Source organism: Stegostoma tigrinum, chromosome 28, assembly GCF_030684315.1.
Source record: "Stegostoma tigrinum isolate sSteTig4 chromosome 28, sSteTig4.hap1, whole genome shotgun sequence".
NCBI classification, from domain to species: Eukaryota; Metazoa; Chordata; class Chondrichthyes; order Orectolobiformes; family Stegostomatidae; genus Stegostoma; species Stegostoma tigrinum.
This window is the reverse complement of record NC_081381.1, coordinates 42,859,043-42,880,248: the sequence shown is the minus strand read 5'-3', so window position 1 is coordinate 42,880,248 and position 21,206 is coordinate 42,859,043. Positions and strand designations below refer to the sequence as shown.

The following is a 21,206-nucleotide window of genomic DNA, read 5'->3' as shown; positions in this document are numbered from 1 at the left end:
CTAACCTACATGTGATTCCAAACCCACAGCAATGTGATTGACTCCGAACTGCCCTCTGGGCAATTAGGGATGGGCCATAAATGCTGCCTAGCCAGCGATGCTCACATCCCATTAATAAAAAAAGTACAAAGGTCTAGAATAAGTTAGGTGTGAGATAAAATCCCACAACTAGGAATAGAAATTATGGGTCCTGGTATTTCTTTTGTGCTCTGAGGTCCATTATTTTGTCTCTTCAATCATACATCTTACCTTTCAGATATTTTCGAATCAACTTGTTCTGAGATGTTGCTCACCCCTCTGGAGGAGGTAGGACTTGAACTTGTTATGGGGATACCACCTCTGCACCATAAGGGCGTCAATCGACATTACTTTTCAACTATCTCCAAATTCACAAAGCAATCACAGAAGAGGCCTTGTAAACTGATATTGCCCAATGTACATGCAGCATGCGTCATTAATGTTGAGAGGAGCATGCAGAGATGGTTTGTGTATATCCAATTGGTGATCCCACCATGACTACTACCATTTCAGCAAGTTCAAAGCATCATGCAATATTATTAATTTGACAAGGAAATATTTTATTTGTTTTTTAGAATCTCAATGATGGCTTCAGTCATCATTAACATGTTCTGCGCATTGCACAATCAAGTTGGTGACAGAAAATTCACATATGGGAGTAGGAGTCCTGTGCATATCAGATGGTGAGAGAACCTTTGTTGGTTGTTCTGATGAAGAGTCACCAGATTCGAAATGTTAACTCTGCTTTCTCCCCATGGATGCCACCAGACCTGCTGAGTTTCACCAGCAATTTCTGTTTTTGTTTCAGGTTGACAGCATCCACAGTTCTTTGTTTTATTTGAACCTGTTTAGATTTTGGTTTTAGAGATGTCAACTACTTTGTTCTGTACAGAAAAGGATTCTCACCATGCTGTAGCTCACATTGTTGGGGAGGGGGAAGGGATGATAGAAGCCGAGGGATAGATGGAGGAAGAGAAGGAGGGAGGTGATGAGGGGGGAAGGGAGGGAGGAAAGGGAAAGTCCTTTCACTTGCTTAGCTCTCTGGACACCCTGACACATACGTCTCTCCGGATAATCCCAGACCACTAGCAGTGAAAGTCCACTACCTCGGAACAGACTGTGGTGTAGATGTGGCTGACTCACTGGAATTTAGAAGAATGAGGAGCGGTTGGGGTGCGATCACATACTAACATGGAAAATCCTGATGGGACTGGACAGGCTATATGTGGGAAGAATGTTCCTGATGTTGGAACTAGAGGTCACAGTCTAAAAATAAGGGGTAAGCCATTCAAGACGAAGATGAGGAAGAATTTCATCACTGAGCATAGGGATTCTGTGGAATTCTCCGCTACAGAAAGCTGTTGGGGCCAGTTTGTTCGATATATTCAAGAGGGAGCTGGATGTGGCCTTGTAGTTAAAGGGATCAAGGGATATAGAGAGAAAGTGGGAATGGGGTACTTAAATTCCATGATCAGCTATGATCATATTGAATGGTGGTACAGGCTCAAGGTGCCAAATGGGCTACGCCTGCACCTAGTTTCTATGTTTCTATAACTGTGCAGTCTGGCCGATGCTAACTATTAATCCCTGGGGCCAGGACTATTCCAGCCTCATCCCGTGCTGTTATTTGGCCTCCTACAAGAGGTCATCCCAACTGGTTCACTGCAACTGGAAGACCCCTGCAATGGTGAGCAGCAGCAAGGACCACAAACAATGTCCCATCTCCTTTGTTCACAGGTTCCCCCGCTCCTACTGCTGCTCTTCTGCCTTGGATAGTCTGCCCACGGAGGAGTGGTAAGTACAAGAGGAAGGGAACCCATGACTAGGCAATGGCTAACTTGACCACTGTCCTGTCTTGTTGGTTCCCTAACAGACTGTCCCCGGGTCTGAGCAACATCAAGCTAAAAAAAATGAGAACCTCAAAAGAAAGATTGTGATGATGCTCTCACACCTAAAGATCAGTTCATACTTTTGAACATGTTTATTTCTTTTTAACCCAAATATAAAATAAAATGTGAAGCTGGATGAACACAGCAGGCCCAGCAGCATCTCAGGAGCACAAAAGCTGACGTTACGGGCCTAGACCCTTCATCAGAGAGGGGGATGGGGTGAGGGTTCTGGAATAAATAGGGAGAGAGGGGGAGGCGGACCGAAGGTGGAGAGAAAACAAGATAGGTAGAGAGGAGAGTATAGGTGGGGAGGTAGGGAGGGGATAGGTCAGTCCAGGGAAGACGGACAGGTCAAGGAGGTGGGATGAGGTTAGTAGGTAGCTGGGGGTGCGGCATGGGGTGGGAGGAAGGGATGGGTGAGAGGAAGAACAGGTTAGGGAGGCAGAGACAGGCTGGACTGGTTTTGGGATGCTGTGGGTGGAGGGGAAGAGCTGGGCTGGTTGTGTGGTGCAGTGGGGGGAGGGGACGAACTGGGCTGGTTTTGGGATGCGGTGGGGGAAGGGGAGATTTTGAAGCTGGTGATGTCCACATTGATACCATTGGGCTGCAGGGTTCCCAAGCGGAATATGAGTTGCTGTTCCTGCAACCTTCGGGTGGCATCATTGTGGCACTGCAGGAGGCCCATGATGGACATGTCATCTAAAGAATGGGAGGGGGAGTGGAAATGATTCGCGACTGGCAGGTGCAGTTGTTTATTGCGAACCGAGTGGAGGTGTTCTGCAAAGCGGTCCCCAAGCCTCTGCTTGGTTTCCCCAATGTAGAGGAAGCCACACCTGGTACAGTGGATACAGTATACCACACTGGCAGATGTGCAGGTGAACCTCTGCTTAATATGGAAAGTCATCTTGGGGCCTGGGATGGGGGTGAGGGAGGAGGTGTGGGGGCAAGTGTAGTACTTCCTGCGGTTGCAGGGGAAGGTGCCAGCAACCACAGGAAGTGCTACACTTGCCCCCACACCTCCTCCCTCACCCCCATCCCAGGCCCCAAGATGACTTTCCATATTAAGCAGAGGTTCACCTGCACATCTGCCAATGTGGTTTACTGTATCCATTGTCCCCAGTGTGGCGTCCTCTACATTGGGGAAACGAAGCCGAGGCTTGGGGACCACTTTGCGGAACACCTCCGCTCGGTTCACAATAAACAACTGCACCTCCCAGTCGCAAACCATTTCAACTTCCCCCTCCCATTCTTTAGATGACATGTCCATCATGGGCCTCCTGCAGTGCCACAATGATGCCACCCGAAGGTTGCAGGAACAGGCACTCATATTCCGCTTGAGAACCCTGCAGCCCAATGGTATCAATGTGGACTTCACCAGCTTCAAAATCTCCCCTTCACCCACCGCATCCCAAAACCAGTCCAGCTCATCCCCTCCCCCCACTGCATCCCCAAACCAGCCCAGCCTGTCTCTGCCTCCCTAACCTGTTCTTCCTCTCACCCATCCCTTCCTCCCACCCCAAGCTGCACCTCCATCTCCTACCTACTAACCTCATCCCACCTCCTTGACCTGTCCGTCTTCCCTGGACTGACCTATCCCCTCCCTACCTATACTCTCCTCTCCACCTATCTTCTTTTTTCTCCATCTTCGGTCCGCCTCCCCCTCTCTCCCTAATTATTCCCGAACCCTCACCCCATCCCCCTCTCTGATGAAGGGTCTAGGCCCGAAATGTCAGCTTTTGTGCTCCTGAGATGCTGCTGGGCCTGCTGTGTTCATCCAGCTTCAGACTTTATTATCTTGGATTCTCCAGCATCTGCAGTTCCCATTGTCTCTTATAAAATGAAATGCATTGCCCAAATGACTTTTACAGAACAGTCAGCACTAGGAAGAGAGAGGAACAGACAGTGCCACATCGCACACACAGACTCTGGAAAATATTTTGACCGGCAAACCACCAGGAATCAAATTAATGCCAGATACTGGAAATCTGAAGTTAAAAGCAGAACATGCTGGAGGAACTCAGCAACTCTGGCCTCATCTGCCTGGTATCAGAAATCTTCAAGAATCTTGACCCTATCCAGGACAACTCAATTCACTTGACTGACACCCCATCCAGCACCTTCATAGCTAAAGCACTGTAGCAACAATATGCGCAAACAACAAGATGCATTACAGCAGCTCACCAAAGCTTTCCTCAGCCCCTCACAAGCCCTGTGATTTGTATGGCCAGGAGGACAGCAGAGACGTGGCAACATCACCACCTGCTTGTGTCACATCAAGCCACAAGCCATTCTGATTTGGAACTGTTTCCCTGTTCTTATACTGTTGCTGGGTGAAAATTCTGGAACTCCCTTACAGCAAAGTGAGTGTCTCTGTACACCATGAACTGTCATACTGCAAGGCAACACCAGGACAATTAGACATGGGCAATAAATGCTGGCTTTGTCTGTGGCACTCAAATGTCAAAAAATGTATAAAATAATTGGCCATTTAGAACACTTTTCATCATTCTGATACCCAGCAGAAGTGCAGGCTTAATATTATCTCTCCACAAAGTGATGGCAGAGTCACTCTTGAGCTGAAACTGTTTTTTCTGTCAAAGTCATCTTTGCACAATGAATCCTCATTTTTGGCTATCTGGAGTAGTTTCATTCCAGGATCCATGTGGAGTATTTCACTTTGACCTGATCAGGTCCTACAAGGATGCAAATTTTCACACTCTTCCAGACCAATTTCAGATTGTGTAGCCATCTGATCTGCCTTGTCGTTCTTATTGGCCCTGAAGCAATTTTAAAATGGTCAACTTTTTATTGTCTCTAATCCTTCACAGCTTTTGACAAGATTCACTGGATCAGCCCCATCAAGGGCAACATTTGACCATTCACATCATCTTTTATTTCAAATCACTTGTTGCTCATCAAAACTTGGGAACTGGGGAGAAGTCTATCACAATAACCAGTCTCAGATTTACAGGAATGAGATAAAGAAAACAGTGCTTCATAAATTATTTTAAAACCAGTAAAATTAATTTAAACTGCACACAATGATGGTTGTTTTTTAGCTGTAATTCAATGAAAGTAAAGTGCTCTGAAGGTGCTTTGAAGAAGTTCAAATTGCTACACAAGCAGATTTTTTAAAAAAGTAACTTATAGTTCTTGAAAACTGCAGCTTTTAATTTAAAACTTTCCTCATCACGTTCAAGTCCTTCAGTGACCTCACGCCTATAATCAGCAAACCTCTTCAATCGGACAACTGCCTGGAACTCTGTTTCTCTGTCTCTTAAGCACTGAATATTCCCTTTATTCCAGAACTGGTGGCTTTGTGTTTATCTACAAATGCCTTATACTCTGTAAGTCCGTTCCTAAACCTCTCCCGTCTGTCTCCTTTGGCATCCTGTTTAAAATCTAACTCTTTACCCAATCCATCGATCATCCCTCTTATCCTCTTTCTTTGATAGCATAAACAGAAATTGGTTGAAATGCTCAGCAGGTTAAACTGTGAAGAGAGAACTTTCTTATTTTTTAAACCAATATTCAGTTTTTGTTTGATCATCTCTCTTGAATGGTTTCTGCTTTCAGGGCACTACCGAAGTGTTAATTGTTGCTGTAGTCTCACAGTGAAGAGTAAAAGGTTATTCCAGAATTCCCTGCAGGTGGCACAGTCTGAGATGAAGGAAGAGCCTGGCAAATTTATTCTTTTCTTGGACAGGATTATTGAAACTAGGGAGACAGCTCTAATAATAGGGAATAAAGTCCCAGCATCAAGTTTCGGACTTCCCTGGTTTCTTCAGATCAGAACAGTTTGTGTTGGAGCATTTTTCATGAAGTAAGTTCTGCATGTTTGCACTTATTTGCTTAGCATTGTAAAAGGAATGGCTGGCATCATTCATCGGAAACAATTTATGGCTTCCCATATAATTACAACAAAAAAAAGGTTTTGTGATTTGGAATGGAAAATGAAAATCCTTAGAAACCATGGTAACTTGAAAGCATTGCAGCATGAAAACACTGACTCATAGGTTTCTACCAGAACTGTTTATTTTTCGTTAAACCAATTTTACAAATAGATATTCACGTACATTATACATAATTTTTTGTACATCCAATAGACAAATAAAACCATTGCTTAAGAGGTTAATTTCTTGATAACTCATATGGATTGACAAAAATGATCTTCCCTGACAGATTCCTGTTTCTTTAAATCAGATGCAGGTGTTTGGAGGCAATATCTCTTAAAAATGCTGCAACCTAGGAAATAAAAATCAAATCTAAAATTCACTAAACATTGATCCATGAGAACTAACACACATTGCTGTCTGGGTTTATAAATGGTTTTCTCTAAATTTCATAGTGCAAATACCAAAAATATTATGAATGAAGAGCATTCAAATTTTATGTCATTTTTAACAGCACAATTTGCACCAATATAGTCTGAAAATATTCTTTTCTTTATTGTTTAAAAGGCTGGGAAGGTGTTGATGGTCTACTGAATATATTTCATGTCAGACACTGTCCACCAGCACCTTCAGCCTGTGAGTTTTCCCCCCTTTTCTTCCTTTGCTGTATGTAAATCATTAGCCTTCAGTATTTAACTCATGAAACAACTTTTTGAATGTAGGTTTTGACGGAGGTGCTGGCAAGGTGGATTGGTGTTGATGTTTAAGCAGTTGTGCCCTCACTCCATTTCAACAAGTAAATGTATTTCCAGCTGGGAGCACTGGACCAACAAGGTCAATAACTAGTGATAATGGGAACTTGCAGATGCCGAAGAATCCAAGATAACAAAGTGTGAAGCTGGATGAACACAGCAGGCCAATAACTAGTCCAATTCATTCCCTTTCACCCAAAATGATTCAGGCTAATCATCATAGCTTAGTTGCTACCCTAGCTGAGGTCGGCTAACTCAAAGTAGAGTTTGGGACATTGCTTGTCTGTAAGACTTATTTCTTACTTTGGTAAGCTAGCTAATCTGTCACTGTTGGAGGGAGGCATTAAATACAAGTTTGAGGTGATGCACTTTGGTAGGAGTAACTAGAAGGCAAAGTACAGGGCTAATGGTAAGATTCTTGGTAGTGTAGATGAGCAGAGAGATCTCGGTGTCCATGTACACAGATCCTTGAAAGTTGCCACCCAGGTTGACAGGGCTGTTAAGAAGGCATACAGTGTTTTAGCCTTTATTTATAGAGGGATCGAGTTCCGGAACCAAGAGGTTATGGTGAAGCTGTACAAAACTCTGGTGCGGCCGCACTTGGAGTATTGTGTACAGTTCTGGTCACCGCATTATAAGAAGGATGTGGAAGCTTTGGAAAGGGTGCAGAGGAGATTTACTAGGATGTTGCCTGGTATGGAGGGAAGGTCTTAGGAGGAAAGGCTGAGGGACTTGAGACATTTTCGTTAGAGAGAAGAAGGTTGAGAGGTGACTTAATTGAAACATATAAAATAATCAGAGGGTTAGATAGGGTGGATAGGGAGAGCCTTTTTCCTAGGATGGTGACGGCGAGCACGAGGGGGCATAGCTTTAAATTGAGGGGTGAAAGATATAGGACAGATGTCCGAGGTAGTTTCTTTACTCAGAGTAGTAAGGGAATGGAACGCTTTGCCTGCAATGGTAGTAGATTCGCCAACTTTAGGTACATTTAAGTTGTCATTGGATAAGCATATGGACGTACATGGAATAGTGTAGGTTAGATGGGCTTGAGATCGGTATGACAGGTCAGCACAACATGGAGGGCCGAAGGGCCTGTACTGTGCTGTAATGTTCTATGTTCTATAACATATTCTTATTTCAATTTCTTCAAATAAATCAATGTTCATTGCATTAGGAAAACTATCTATCTATCTATCTAATGAGAGATGTTATTGAGCTTACAAGAAAATTTTGCTTAGTTGAAATCCAACTTTGAACCACTAGAAATAGACTGAATAAAAAAAGTGCTTCAAAATCTAAATTTCACTAAAATAGCACCAATGTTATTGAGGGAGACAGTTGTGTGGCAAGGTCACCTCATTTGGAAAGTCAGTTATCTGCTTTTTTTTTGTCTTTTTGATTTTGATTCTTAATCATTCCACGCTTTTCACACGTGTTTTCAGTGGCACCAGTCCATCGACCTGATAACATCACTCTCATACCAGTCTTGTATATTTACACAGCCACATTTAGAAGGTCCAGAATTTGGTGCAATGCAAACACAACATATCTCTAACAATGCTTCCTATCTAGACTCTGGGATGAGCTTCACTTCTAGCACTTGAATAAATCAAGACACTTGATTCTTTTTAGGATGTATCAGCAAAAGTAATATATTTGAAAATGGAAATAAAAATAGTATCACTTTGTGTAGAAAGTTAGTGCAACAAGCTTAAATTACTGAAAACTCCTCTGACCAACCCCCTTGGCTCAGTTTCAGATTTCAGTTTACAATTAAACACAGACTAGTGTACTTGCACTGTTCCACTTGGGAACGTTCCAGTTCTGGAGTGGAATTGCACACAAATAGAAGACAGCACACAAGTCACACTATGGAAAATTAGGTAATGGAGAGAAAATGAGAATGAAGCTCAGGGAAGCAAAGAATTTTTCAGAATGCTTTCTGCTGGATGCAGGAGGTCTGAACAATTTAGGTCAGGCTGGGGTCACAGGGCAATGAAGTCATATTCATTAAGTGAGGATTGGTGCATGTGGAGTGCTGTCTCCAATTATCCCAGGTTCAGTGGTAGTACTCTTGTTTCTGAGGCAGAGGATTATTCCTTTTGAGAGAATCTAGTCTGACACTCCATGTATTGCTGACGAAATATTTACTAAGAAAAAAAACCTACTGCATTAATTTGAAGAAAGGTAGGAGACTTCTCTTGTGTTGTGGCTGAGATTTATCCCTCAAGCAATGTCATTAAAACAGATTATTGGGTTATTATCACATTTTTGGCTGTGTGAGTTTGCTGCATACAAAATGGCAGCCATGTTTCCTAAATTATGACAGTAACTACACCTCTGAATGTACTTCATTTGCTGTCGTGCGCTTTCAGGCACATCTAAGTCAGGAAGGATGCTACAGAAATGCAAGTATTTTTCTTTTCAGAATCATAGAATCCTGGCAGATAGAGGCCATTCAGCCCATAAAATCTGCATCGACCCTCCTCGTAAACCCACATTTACTGTGGCTAATCGACGTAGCCAGCACACACCGTGCAATTTAGCACAGCCAATCCACCTAACCTGTACATCTCTGGACTGTGAGGGGAAACCTGAGCACCTGGTGGACAGCCAAGTAGACACAGGGATAATGTACAAACTCCACATAGTCACCCAATGTTGGAATCGAAACTGGGTCCCTGGTGCTGTCAGGCACTAGTGCTAACCACTATGTGTTTACCTCTTTATGAAGAATGATGAAAACTTGATCTCAAAATCAGTGGTAGGTGGAAGGTATCAACTGGAGACACTGCAGAGCAGTGGGTTCAATGCTGATGGAGTGGGGGAGAGAAGAGGAGGGATGGATTTGTGGAAATTGGAACAGTTTTCAGTTACAGACTGAAATAATAACATTTCCTTTTAAAGCACTTTCACAGTCTTCCCTGGCAGAAAATTATGAATTACTGGAAGGATTAACAGACTAATTGCCATGGCCTTTAGCTATCTTTATGCCCTGATGGTAGCATGACTAGCCCTACACATTGGGAGGAACCCATAACACAGTTCAAGGAAATAGAAGAAAGGACAATAAAGGAACAGGGATAAGGAACAAATAAGATGACAAATTAGAATAGTAATAACGATTTATTTCAGGTGAAAACTAAACCCTCTAAATTTTGTCTATCATTTCTAATTTAAAAAAACAGCCAATTTGTTGTTAAAGACATAGCACCAACAACAGAAGGGTAAAGAATACATTCTGATGATGCAGACCAACATTCTCCAGATTTAACAAAAGAAATTTTAATTCTAGGAACAAATTTCTAAACAGAGACATAAACTTATCACTTTGGTCATGAACATGAACCCCATGAGAATCACATAACAGTCATGTAGAATGGAATATCAACCATCACTTTTTGATAATTGTGCTCCTTCCTTCACTGAGTCTATCACGTGCAATAAGCATTTCATAATTTCTTGTCTACTCCTCTTCTGACCAATCTAATGGATTTCCTCTGGCTACGTCCTTAAAATACATTTATTTACCCAACACTTTTCCAAATACCTCCTGTCTGTCATTCAACATGTGCACCCACGACCAATATGATTTTGACAACCAGAGTTCCTGTTCAGTTTGAAATGTAGACTAATCGACCAATGTTTAATATGAGTCAAAAGCAACATTACAAACCACAGTGGCCTCAAAATGCAAATGTCCAACCCTTCTCTTAAAGTTAATTAATTTAAGAAACACAATTAAAAGGCTATTTTGTTGAATACACACAATATAGTTAGGTAGCATAATTGACTTTGTTTGGTTTATTGAAAGATTAACTATTTTTGAATTGAACCACATAACCAAAATCAATTGGATGTTAACTTTCCAATAAGTCAGCTAACTTCCCTCTTGTACCTTATGAACAGTTTACAAAAAAATGTTTTATATTCAGAGCTCTATGTCATCTTGAGGAAAACATTATTCACAATTCTTCACCAACTGCTAACAACGTGCTCAAAGCTCTCTGGGTTTTCATTTTAGCATTTATGAAAGCTTTTTACAGCCAGCTTGAACATATGATTGAATTAAATTATTTAACTGTTTAACTGTTGCTGGGATTTCATAAACTGGTCAATAAATGTGGCTTAGGACATGACTCCATGGATGGCAGAGAAGCACTATTTCTCTGAAACGGTGCTGCCAACATCATTAATTGTACTTCAAGGACAGAGGGCTGAGTGAAGGCCAGTCACAATACCTAGAGTGAGAAAGAACCAAAGCTTACAGAACATTTCTTCCTGAATCATTTCAAACAGCATTAACAGGAAACTGATGGCTGACACAGGGTAACCATGCAAAAGCACTTCCATTTGATCAAATTAAGTGTTAATGAGTTGAATAATTTTCTACGTGGTAACATGATAGTAATGCTGGTAAGATACAGAAAACTCAATAGGATTCAAAATGGCTTTAACTTTACAAAATGCAACCTTCAATGAATATTATCATAAACAATAAGCAGAAAAACTACAAGATGTAATTAGAATGAAGTATATGTACTGAAAATGGAGTTGCAGGCTTCTTTTCCAAGATTAATGAATGCTCTGAAAAATGCCATCCATCATCCCTATTACTTGTTAGCAAATATCTACTGCATCAATTAAGACAACTGACTCAATCAGAAAACTGAAGTGTTTAATTCATTCCTTATGTTAGGTTTTGAACACAGCGAAGACTGGTTACAGATTCTTATGTTTATTTTTGCCGTAATTTATCTTATTTCAATACTTCGTAATTATTGTTTGATGTTGAACAAAAAAATTGCAAATTCACTTCATTCACTTTGCATCACACATTTCCCTAAATTTACAAACTGAATTTAAGAACTGCAAACTAATTTCCATGAAAACACGATTTCAAATATGCAAAACATTCTCAGATGAGAATGGATGGACAGGTCATTTTAGTAGATAAGACAGGATTTTCCAAACCATGTCGTGATTTAAAATGTGACATTAAAAATCAATAATTATTCTAGAAAATGAATATGTACAAAATCCACAAAACCAATGTAAGACTCTGTCTTAGCTGTAAATTTGCAGTTATGATTTTCTGTAGCAGCACACTCTAACCACGCATTCATACTCACACTGGCAAAGGCTCTGCACAAATTCCAAAAGTATTCCAACATTTACTTTCATTTCTAACTTTAAGTAGTTGGTGTAACTTAAAAGGTCCTTAATTTGGATTTTTGCTCTAACAAAAGTTCTAGATATAAAGGTCAGGGCTATTTTACTCTGAGTGCAAACTTAAGTAAAAGAATATCATAAACAGTAAGATATAGCATAAAATCACAGAGCACAGCTGAAATAATTTCAAGCCAAAATTTTGATTACTAAATACCACAGATTCATGTTGTGCAACCATAGAAAGTATATTAGCTGAGTGATTACCAAAGTTGGTTTCCATAACAAACCAGGCCACAAAAATAAGGCTTTGCTATTATTAGGCATGAAATCATACATTTTTGGTTTGCCATTGACTGGTTTACAGTTTCCATCTGTGCTTTGACAGACCATCACAAACACTTTTCCACCATGTCCGGTATATTTTGCTGCACAGCATTTACTTTCATTTCAGTTCCCACAGGCACCTTTGAAGACAAAACATGATTGTTAATTTGTAGACGTGTAATTTTTCCTTTCCTTAACAGTTCAGCAGCTAAGGTAAATCATGAGCCTGTCACAATATGAGCTTCAAAGCGCTTGATACTTTTGCTATTCTGACGATCAGCCAGGAGGAGTTGTTTTCCTTCTCCTTGGCTCTTCTTTGAAGACGACTTGTTTCAACAATGCCTCTCTACCCAGATCGGTAGGAATTGGTTCAGGCTCATGATAACTTCTTCACAACAGCTGTCACTACATTCTTCAACTTACCATCCAGAAACATAATTCAAGCATGGTAGGGGAAGTGATTTTATTTTCATTGTTCACCATCTCTAAAATGCATCTGAACATGTAAATATTCATTCAAATAAAAAGGCCCTAATCCAATTTCTCTCATGAATGCAATCTCTTTTTGTGCTCGATGGTGGATCGCCCCATTTGATGATGAAATAATAACACTGATAAGTAGGTTGTGCAACAACTTCATCAAAAAAAAAATGACCTTGTACAGTTGGAACTTGGAACAAAAGACTGAATTGCTAATAGTAGTTCAAATTCCAAATCATTTCCTAATGGGAAAGGAAACTTTGCTGAGAAGTGAAGGATGTAATGTCAACAGAAATGCATCTCTGTCCCTACTATTTTATCTTCCCCAGAATTTCTGTTTGGAGAGTCAATCAATTTAACAAAAGCATAAAATTTGTTTCTCTCACCACAGAACCTGCCTAATCATCTGAGAATTTCCAGCAGTTTGTTTTCAGCATCAATTGTGTTTGTATGCTCATCGAATATCAGCCATGATCTGAATCATGGAGTACTTGTTTCCATTCAATATTGCTATACTGATTATTGTACACTGATGAAAAACCATCTGATATACTAAAGGAACCTCTGGAGCAGCACGTACACAGGAGTGTCATACCTCAGTTTCTGAAGGAGGCATGGCTCTTGGCTCTCCTGAAGTCTCATTAACTGCCTTGTCCTCTAGCTCTTCATCTTCTTCATCTTTGGCAATAAAATGTCTCCTCCTATACTCCCGCCTGGTGGCAGAATCCAGAAGTGGTACCGACTGCGGAAGGTCCTGAAACATCCATTATGTTATATTTTTATCAAGGTTAAAATGTATCTGCCTGTCCTCAAAGCCCAAATATTTTCTTTTTGTACATGAACATTGTAGCAGAAAATTCAAGTGAGGGCTATGTACTATTCCTGAGGGTGTCAGATATATTTCTGGAGACAAAGCAGATAGTGCATTGATTCAATCACCACATTATCAGGTGCAGACAGACAAAGCAGCACTGTCTCCATTAATAATATATGGGAATTGAAAAGTCCATTACTACGAGGGTCACAACTACTGTCTTGGAGAATTCTAACATCTGGTTTGAGTTTGACGAGTGTTTAAATTTAGGCATTCGAAAATTGAAAGTTAAAATCTGAATTAGTGAAAATGGTGCAATTTTTAAGAGGTTCTCAAATAGGCTTCACTTTTACCATAACTGTTAAAACAAAATAGATAACCCTCAAGAATGTTTTTAAAAGTTTGTGCGTTTATTCTTCAAATGATTTAATAGTTAATGACTGTCCAATAGGATCAGTGTCAATTTATTGCCACGCTTTAAATATTGCTTTGGATTCAAATAGAACATGTTTTAGAATTTTTTTGAACGGTGACAAGCTAATCTTAGCCATAGTAAAGACCTTCTTACTTTACCGGTCATCAATTCCCCCTTGCTTCTGGACAAAACACAGCAAATTATCCATCAGGTAAAGTCTGAAGGAGTGAAAATTGGTTAACCGAGTATGTATACACACACATGTATATGTATCGCGGAAGACACACTGTAGATGAAGAATATAAAGTGCAAAAATTGCTAAACTTCCAGATACACCATCTGCTCATGCACAGGCAAACCTGGCTGAGATTCTCTTTGATATTGTGAGCAAGGGAATTCCACTTCACATCAAATGCCTCTCGAGAGAGAAAGCAATAGTGACACCAAGTAAAGGTAACCAAGTGTGAAGCTAGACAAACACAGCAGGCCAAGCAGCATCTCAGGAGCACAAAAGCTGACGTTTCGGGTTTCACACTTGGTTATCTTGGATTCTCCAGCATCTGCAGTTCCCATTATCTCGTGGCATCAAAGTGTTTCACAACACAATTAGCCACTGCTCCATTGTGGATGCAAGCACGTACATTGGCAAATGATTCAGAATTTTAGATTTGACAGAAAGAGTCATTGCTTTACTTCTAATACTTGGAGTTGTCATATTTTCTCACTGCCAATGTGTGATAAACCTTCAAGAGATATGCTCATGATGACATCACCATATCCAGGCATGTGACCTAATGGTGTAAAGCCTTTAGTCTCCATTTTCCCGAGCCCTGTCCCCTGAACTCTTACAAACAATATTACTCATGTCCTCAGAACTCTTAAAAACGATGTTCCCTCTAAGCTGCTTGGCTGCACAGCTACTGGAAAACTCCACACATATTGATGCATGGCTTCTGGAAGGACATAAGCAAAACAAATTCCAGACTATATTGCCCACATCCCATATTTATGTTCCTACAGCTAACAAATTTAGGATCAAGAATCCCTACAGTATAGAAACAGGCCATTTGACCCATCGAGTCTACACCAACGCTGTGAACAGCATCCCACCCAGACCAACCCCTTTACCCCATCCCTGCATTTCCCATAATGCACCTATCCTGCACATCCCTGAACACTCTGGGACAATTTACCTAAGTCCGATATCTTTGGACTGTGGGGGGAAACCCATGCAGACACAGGGGAGAACATGCAAACTCCACACAGACAGTTGCCCAAGGCTGGAATGGAATTGAACCAGAGTCCCGGGTACTGTGAGGTAGTAGTTCTACCACACACAGTGTGATGGTTCCAGATCATCAACATATCTCGTCACTTCACGTCAGGAGCTCCTTAAAAATCTTGCTTTGTTAGCTTAAAATTGTCTCAAAGCAAATAAAAAGTCTCAGGCTGCATGGTAGCTTGAAAAGGCTTATCTGAGACTACAAGAATGCAAACAACTTATTTCCAGATTTGAGTTTGCGAGATAAACATCAACAAATTAATTCAGTTCTTTGGAGTTGATCATAGGACCACCTCTTTTGTGCCTGGGGCTTACACTGGAAATTGAAATGTCTTTCATTTAAGCATCAAGTATAGACACTCTAATCAGAAATTCACCCTCCAGTGGATTTGATGGTGATGACAAACCTTGCCAGGGAGTACACGTCTTAAAAAAAAATCACACAGCAATGTTACACAAAGCAGAAACGTCACATCTGGCTGGAATCAGCCACTGAGAATATTGCATGTCAAAATCTTGCATATAAATTTTGGCATAAACTGAAATAAATGTAATGGAATAAGACTCCATTGGCTAACTTGAAACATGAAAGAACAATTTATATGAATAACATCAAGAGTGTTGACCTTAAAAATTCAAATTTACATACGCATGGAAATATTTTACAATCATGAGAACTTGCATAGAATGACACATGTTGCGGCATTAAAACATATTATCTGGCCCATGCTCCACTCAAATCTCCCCCCATTCATCCTCATTCTTTTACTCCCTTCTCTTCTTCCTTAAATTTCCCCTTAGATGCACCTGCACCATTAGCTTCAAATACTCCCCGTGATACAAGGTTCCACATGCCCATCATCTTCTGGACAAACTGGTTCCTTCTAAGTTCTTTGCTTGATTTCTCAGTGATTACCTTGTAATAATGTCTCTGTTATGGTGTTCCCTACATTGGAAACACACCCTTTGGATGCAATTTAATGTTCTCCTACAGGGTAGTGTTTGGTATGAGAAGGGCATTCAATCTGATGTGGGAGTAGTGGATGAGAATCTTTCTGCCTCTTCTGACCAGGTGGGTGCACTACTGGCAGTAGCCACCTCCTTCCCGGCTCAGCTGTGGCCTCTGTTTGGCTAGTAGTTCTCCCTGACATCCCAGATTTTAAGGAATGCTCAAGGCTGTCCAATTAAGTTACTGAGAGGCCATCAACAAAAGGAGATGACACGGTACTTCTCTAGCTGGTGAGCAAGATGCCCTTTAAGTACTTCTGCCTGTGTGTAATCTATAAAACCCCTTCATAATTTTAAAAGGCCTCTATAAAAATCCTCCCTCAATCTTAACAAGAAAAAGGAGGCAGAGTGTGTTTGTCTGTTCCGGAGTACAAACTCTCAGTTCTGTTGCAATAATTATAGATCTCTATTAGACCTTCTACTGCCTCCATATCGTTGTTATAACGTGGTAACCAAAAGAGTGAACTGTATAACAAGTGTGGTTGAACCAGGTGATTAGCATTAATTCTCTACTGTTCAAATTCTGTCCCTCTGGGCATAAACCTGAGTGCTTTTGTCATGGCCACATTCACCTGCAGTGGAACTGTTGGTGATTTGTGCATTTGCATGCCCACATCTCCTCGGTTCTCCACCTCAAGCAGCAAGAGTACAGTGGAGGCCGGGACATTAGATGCCTTCAAGGCAGAGATCGATAAATTCTTGATCTCACGAGGAATCAAGGGCTACGGGGAGAGTGCATGGAAGTGGACCCATCAGCCGTGATTTAAATGGCAGAGTGGACTTGATGGGCCGAATGGCCTTACTTCCTCTCCTATGTCTTATCGTCTCATTTAGACTGTTCTTTGAAATAATATTTTGGAAAATAAAGAATGCATATCATGCCTTAGACTTATTAAAGTTGAATTCATTTGTTAGTTATCTGCCCATTAGGCAAATTTGTACCTATCTTCTTGTAATTTGCTGTAGTCTTCCTCAGTGTTTGGCTCTCTTCTCCAATCTAGTATTGTTGACAACGTAAAGATTATGTTTTTGCTTCAAAAGTTGAAATCATTGATATAAATTGTAAGCAACAGATCTGCTTCCACTGATCCCTGTGCAATCCCCTGTCTCACTTGTTGCCACTTAAAATACCAATCCTTTACACTTACCCGGTGTCTGTTTTGTCACTTATTAAATTATGTAAAACAAGCTTTCTCTTTGATTGTCATAGTGCAGACTTCTGCCAACTACAGGAAATACAATATATATCCAGAGCAAAGTTCGATTTACAGGCAGAATGAAGGAAGACCAGTTGATTAATAAAACGTCTTTACGGCATCCTTTTTTGCCTTGAGAGAAAATTTCCCAATGTATTTTATTTTCACAGAATGACATTTAACAGCAATTATGCACAGCACCTACTTGCATTATCTCTACATTTCCGAAGAACTTGCCAACAGGCATTGGCTGATTGCTGTCCTCATCCAGAAAGATGCTGCTGTCCACTTTGAATGAGGTCCCTGGTGGTTGATCAATCTCCATACTATTTCTCCTTTCCGCATCATTATCACTTTTCACTGTTTTCTCAATGTCTTCTTTGCTTTCCAACAGGCCCTTATCAACGACATCCAACATTTTCTTTGTTGTTATCTCTGCTGAAGACTCATTATTAGTAGCCAATTCTTCAGATTCAGCTGCATGCTCCCTTTGTTTCTCTGTGTTGCTCCATTCTATGGTTGTTGTGGAGGGCACTTCATTTTCCAGTTGTAATGGGGTCTCCTGTGTGCAGTCCTCATGAATAACTGGCTTCTCAGTTTGTTCTGCTGATTTATGGGATGGTTTATGAGGAAGGATGACTACAGAATCTTCCAGATCTTGCTCAGTGGTACCAGCTTTCTCCTGTGTTTGCACTTCCACTCTTTCGCATTTCTGTTTTTTTGAGGGATGGTCACTTGTACTGGAAACCACTTTATCCACCATGGGCAGGGCTTCAAATGATGGCTGCAATAAAAACAAACACACGATGGTTGTTGAGTGATAATGGGAACTGCAGATGCTGGAGAATCCAAGATAATGAAACGTGAGGCTGGATGAACACAGCAGGCCCAGCAGCATCTCAGGAGCACAAAAGCTGACGTTTCGGGCCTAGACCCTTCATCAGAGAGGGGGATGAGGTGAGGGTTCTGGAATAAATAGGGAGAGAGGGGGAGGCGGACCGAAGATGGAGAGAAAAGAAGATAGGTGGAGAGGAGAGTATAGGTGGGGAGGTAGGGAGGGGATAGGTCAGTCCAGGGAAGACGGACAGGTCAAGGAGGTGGGATGAGGTTAGTAGGTAGCAAATGGAGGTGCGGCTTGGGGTGGGAGGAAGGGATGAGTGAGAGGAAGAGCAGGTTAGGGAGGCAGAGACAGGCTGGACTGGTTTTGGGATGCCGTGGGTGGAGGGGAAGAGCTGGGCTGGTTGTGTGGTGCAGTGGGGGGAGGGGACGAACTGGGCTGGTTTTGGGATGCGGTGGGGGAAGGGGAGATTTTGAAGCTGGTGAAGTCCACATTGATACCATTGGGCTGCAGGGTTCCCAAGCGGAATATGAGTTGCTGTTCCTGCAACGTTCGGGTGGCATCATTGTGGCACTGCAGGAGGCCCATGATGGACATGTCATCTAAAGAATGGGAGGGGGAAGTTGAAATGGTTTGCGACTGGGAGGTTCAGTTGTTTATTGCGAACCGAGCGGAGGTGTTCTGCAAAGCGGTCCCCAAGCCTCTGCTTGGTTTCCCCAATGTAGAAGAAGCCACACCGGGTACAGTGGATGCCGTATACCACATTGGCAGATGCTCAGGTGAACCTCTGCTTAATGTGGAAAGTCATCTTGGGGCCTGGGATAGGGGTGAGGGAGGAAGTGTGGGGGCAAGAATAGCATTTCCTGCAGTTGCAGGGGAAGGTGCCGGGTGTGGTGGGTTGGAGGGCAGTGTGGAGCGAACAAGGGAGTCACGGAGAGAGTGGTCTCTCCGGAAAGCAGACAGTGGTGGGGATGGAAAAATGTCTTGGGTTGGATTGTAGATGGTGGAAGTGTCGGGGGATGATGTGTTGTATCCGGAGGTTGGTGGGGTGGTGTGTGAGAACGAGGGGGATCCTCTTTGGGCGGTTGTGGCGGGGGCGGGGTGTGAGGGATGTGTTGCGTGAAATGCGGGAGACGCGGTCAAGGGTGTTCTCGACCACTGTGGGGGGAAAGTTGCGGTCCTTGAAGAACTTGGACATCTGGGATGTGCGGGAGGTTGTTAAACATCAAAACACCTCAAATACCAACACCAATTACGAGCATAATATAAATAAAGGATTTTGGTGAGCTACAAGATACTACTCTGTATTGTCCTGAAACATATTTAGATCTTGCTATTTTGACATTGGGCGTCATTTTAAACACAAGACAAACATGTCTATTATTAAGTTATGTTCTCTTTCGTGTTACTTTTAATTCATCATCAAAAATTATCCAATGACATATTTGTAACTAGTAACACCACTCCAGTATTATACAGATCATAGAATTTTACAAAAAGAGGCCATTTGACCCATCGGTGTCTGTACAGGCTCCTGAAAGAGTCCCTTTTATATATGTTCAGCTCTCTTTTGAAACCTCTCACGGAATCCATTTCCACCACTCTCCAGACAGTGCATTCCAAATCCTAATAATTGACAGGTTTCTCCTCATGTCACTCCTAGCTTTCTTGGCGGCACTGGAGGGAGCACACAAATTTCCAAGCATCTCATCTACCTGACCCTTCAAGCACAATAGGCCTCATCTATGCAAATCTGGCAGTGGACTGATTAGCCATCTCAGAACCCACCAAATCCAGTGGAAGGAACTCATCCTTGTTCCTGAAAGACCACTGAAGAAGAATATATAAATTGTCTTATTTCCCTCCAAACTCATACTTGGAAGGACACATTTTTTGCATTCTTGTGTGGTCTATGCAATTTAAAATAGACAGCATACGAAAACTATCATTCACTGCCATGTTTTACTGGAATCTCAATGTCAATCCGATGCGAGAATGTCATCTTTATTGGTTTATCAATGCACAGCATGTTTGAGGTCTGACATGTCACTTGTGCAATGCGAAGCGCAGTTCCAGAGGGAGGGTGTAAAAGGTCATGTTGTCTGTTGCTATTTCAATTAATAATCATGTGAGAGTGAAAACAAAAGAAGGGAAACGTATCAGCAAATGAAAATCAGAGGGGGATAAAAAAACATACCTGTTCTTCTTGAAGCAAAATGTCTCCGAAAAAAACTGCTCATCAGGACATTGTAATATTAAAATACCATTAAACATCTGTCTCATATACCCTAGTACCACTGGGAGAACTATTTTATTAAGAAGGAAGAAAAAAAAAGTGCCTAATGCATGCCAATTTTACAAAAATAAAACAAAGAAACCAGTCATGACTTGAAGGCCAACATTTACAAGTGGTTACAATACCACAATTGATTTCAGCAATTTGTAAGTCACGACAATTAAGTGAACTTGCCTGTCCAAAAATCCCATAGCAGCTAACATGACAGTACTGCAGACCTGCGTATTGCCATGTGATCTGCTAGACGACACGTGTTTCGCATTTGCTACACATTGTCATGGATGCAAAACAAATCATTTTTTAAAATTTTCCCTGAGTGTGGGAGAACCATAACCTCACGTAGAAGAGTGATAATGGGAACTGCAGATGCTGGAGAATCCAAGATAATAAAATGTGAGGCTGGATGAACACAGCAGGCCCAGCAGCATCTCAGGAGCACAAAAGCTCCTGAGATGCTGCTGGGCCTGCTGCGTTCATCCAGCCTCACATTTTATTATCTCACGTAGAAGAGCTATGCGGTGGCTCAGATTTGTGGACCTCTTGTGGGTTTGATCCGGGGCTTAACATGTCCAACAGTACACATGACACCTCATAACCAGTGGGCACCTCAGAGACTGAACTGCATCATCAGCCCCAGGAAAGATATTTCAGTTTAAGTGCAGGATTTTTTTCTGAAGATTTGACTTTTGTTAAAGTTTTGAATTTTGCCCCATTAAGGGCTGCTTCTTTAAGTTAATTACCTCATTGTTTACCTGTGCATTTGATCATCCCAAAAAGGGATACTTTTAGCTTACACCTTAACTGAGTGCTTAATTATCATAACTCAACC

General features: G+C 41.6%; 1 protein-coding gene across 1 annotated transcript in view; it reads right to left on the bottom strand.

Annotated features, from left to right (window-relative positions):
- Window positions 1-5,924: 5,924 nt before the first annotated feature.
- c28h1orf174 (chromosome 28 C1orf174 homolog) overlaps window positions 5,925-21,206 on the bottom strand; it is a 29,010-nt gene continuing 13,728 nt past the window's right edge. The window contains exons 3-5 of the mRNA XM_048561715.2: window positions 17,449-18,027; window positions 13,124-13,282; window positions 5,925-12,188 (exon numbers count right to left, since the gene is read on the bottom strand). Coding sequence (XP_048417672.1) covers window positions 12,114-12,188; window positions 13,124-13,282; window positions 17,449-18,027 — 813 coding nt within the window. The 3' untranslated portion in view covers window positions 5,925-12,113. The remainder of the gene's footprint in view (window positions 12,189-13,123; window positions 13,283-17,448; window positions 18,028-21,206) is intronic.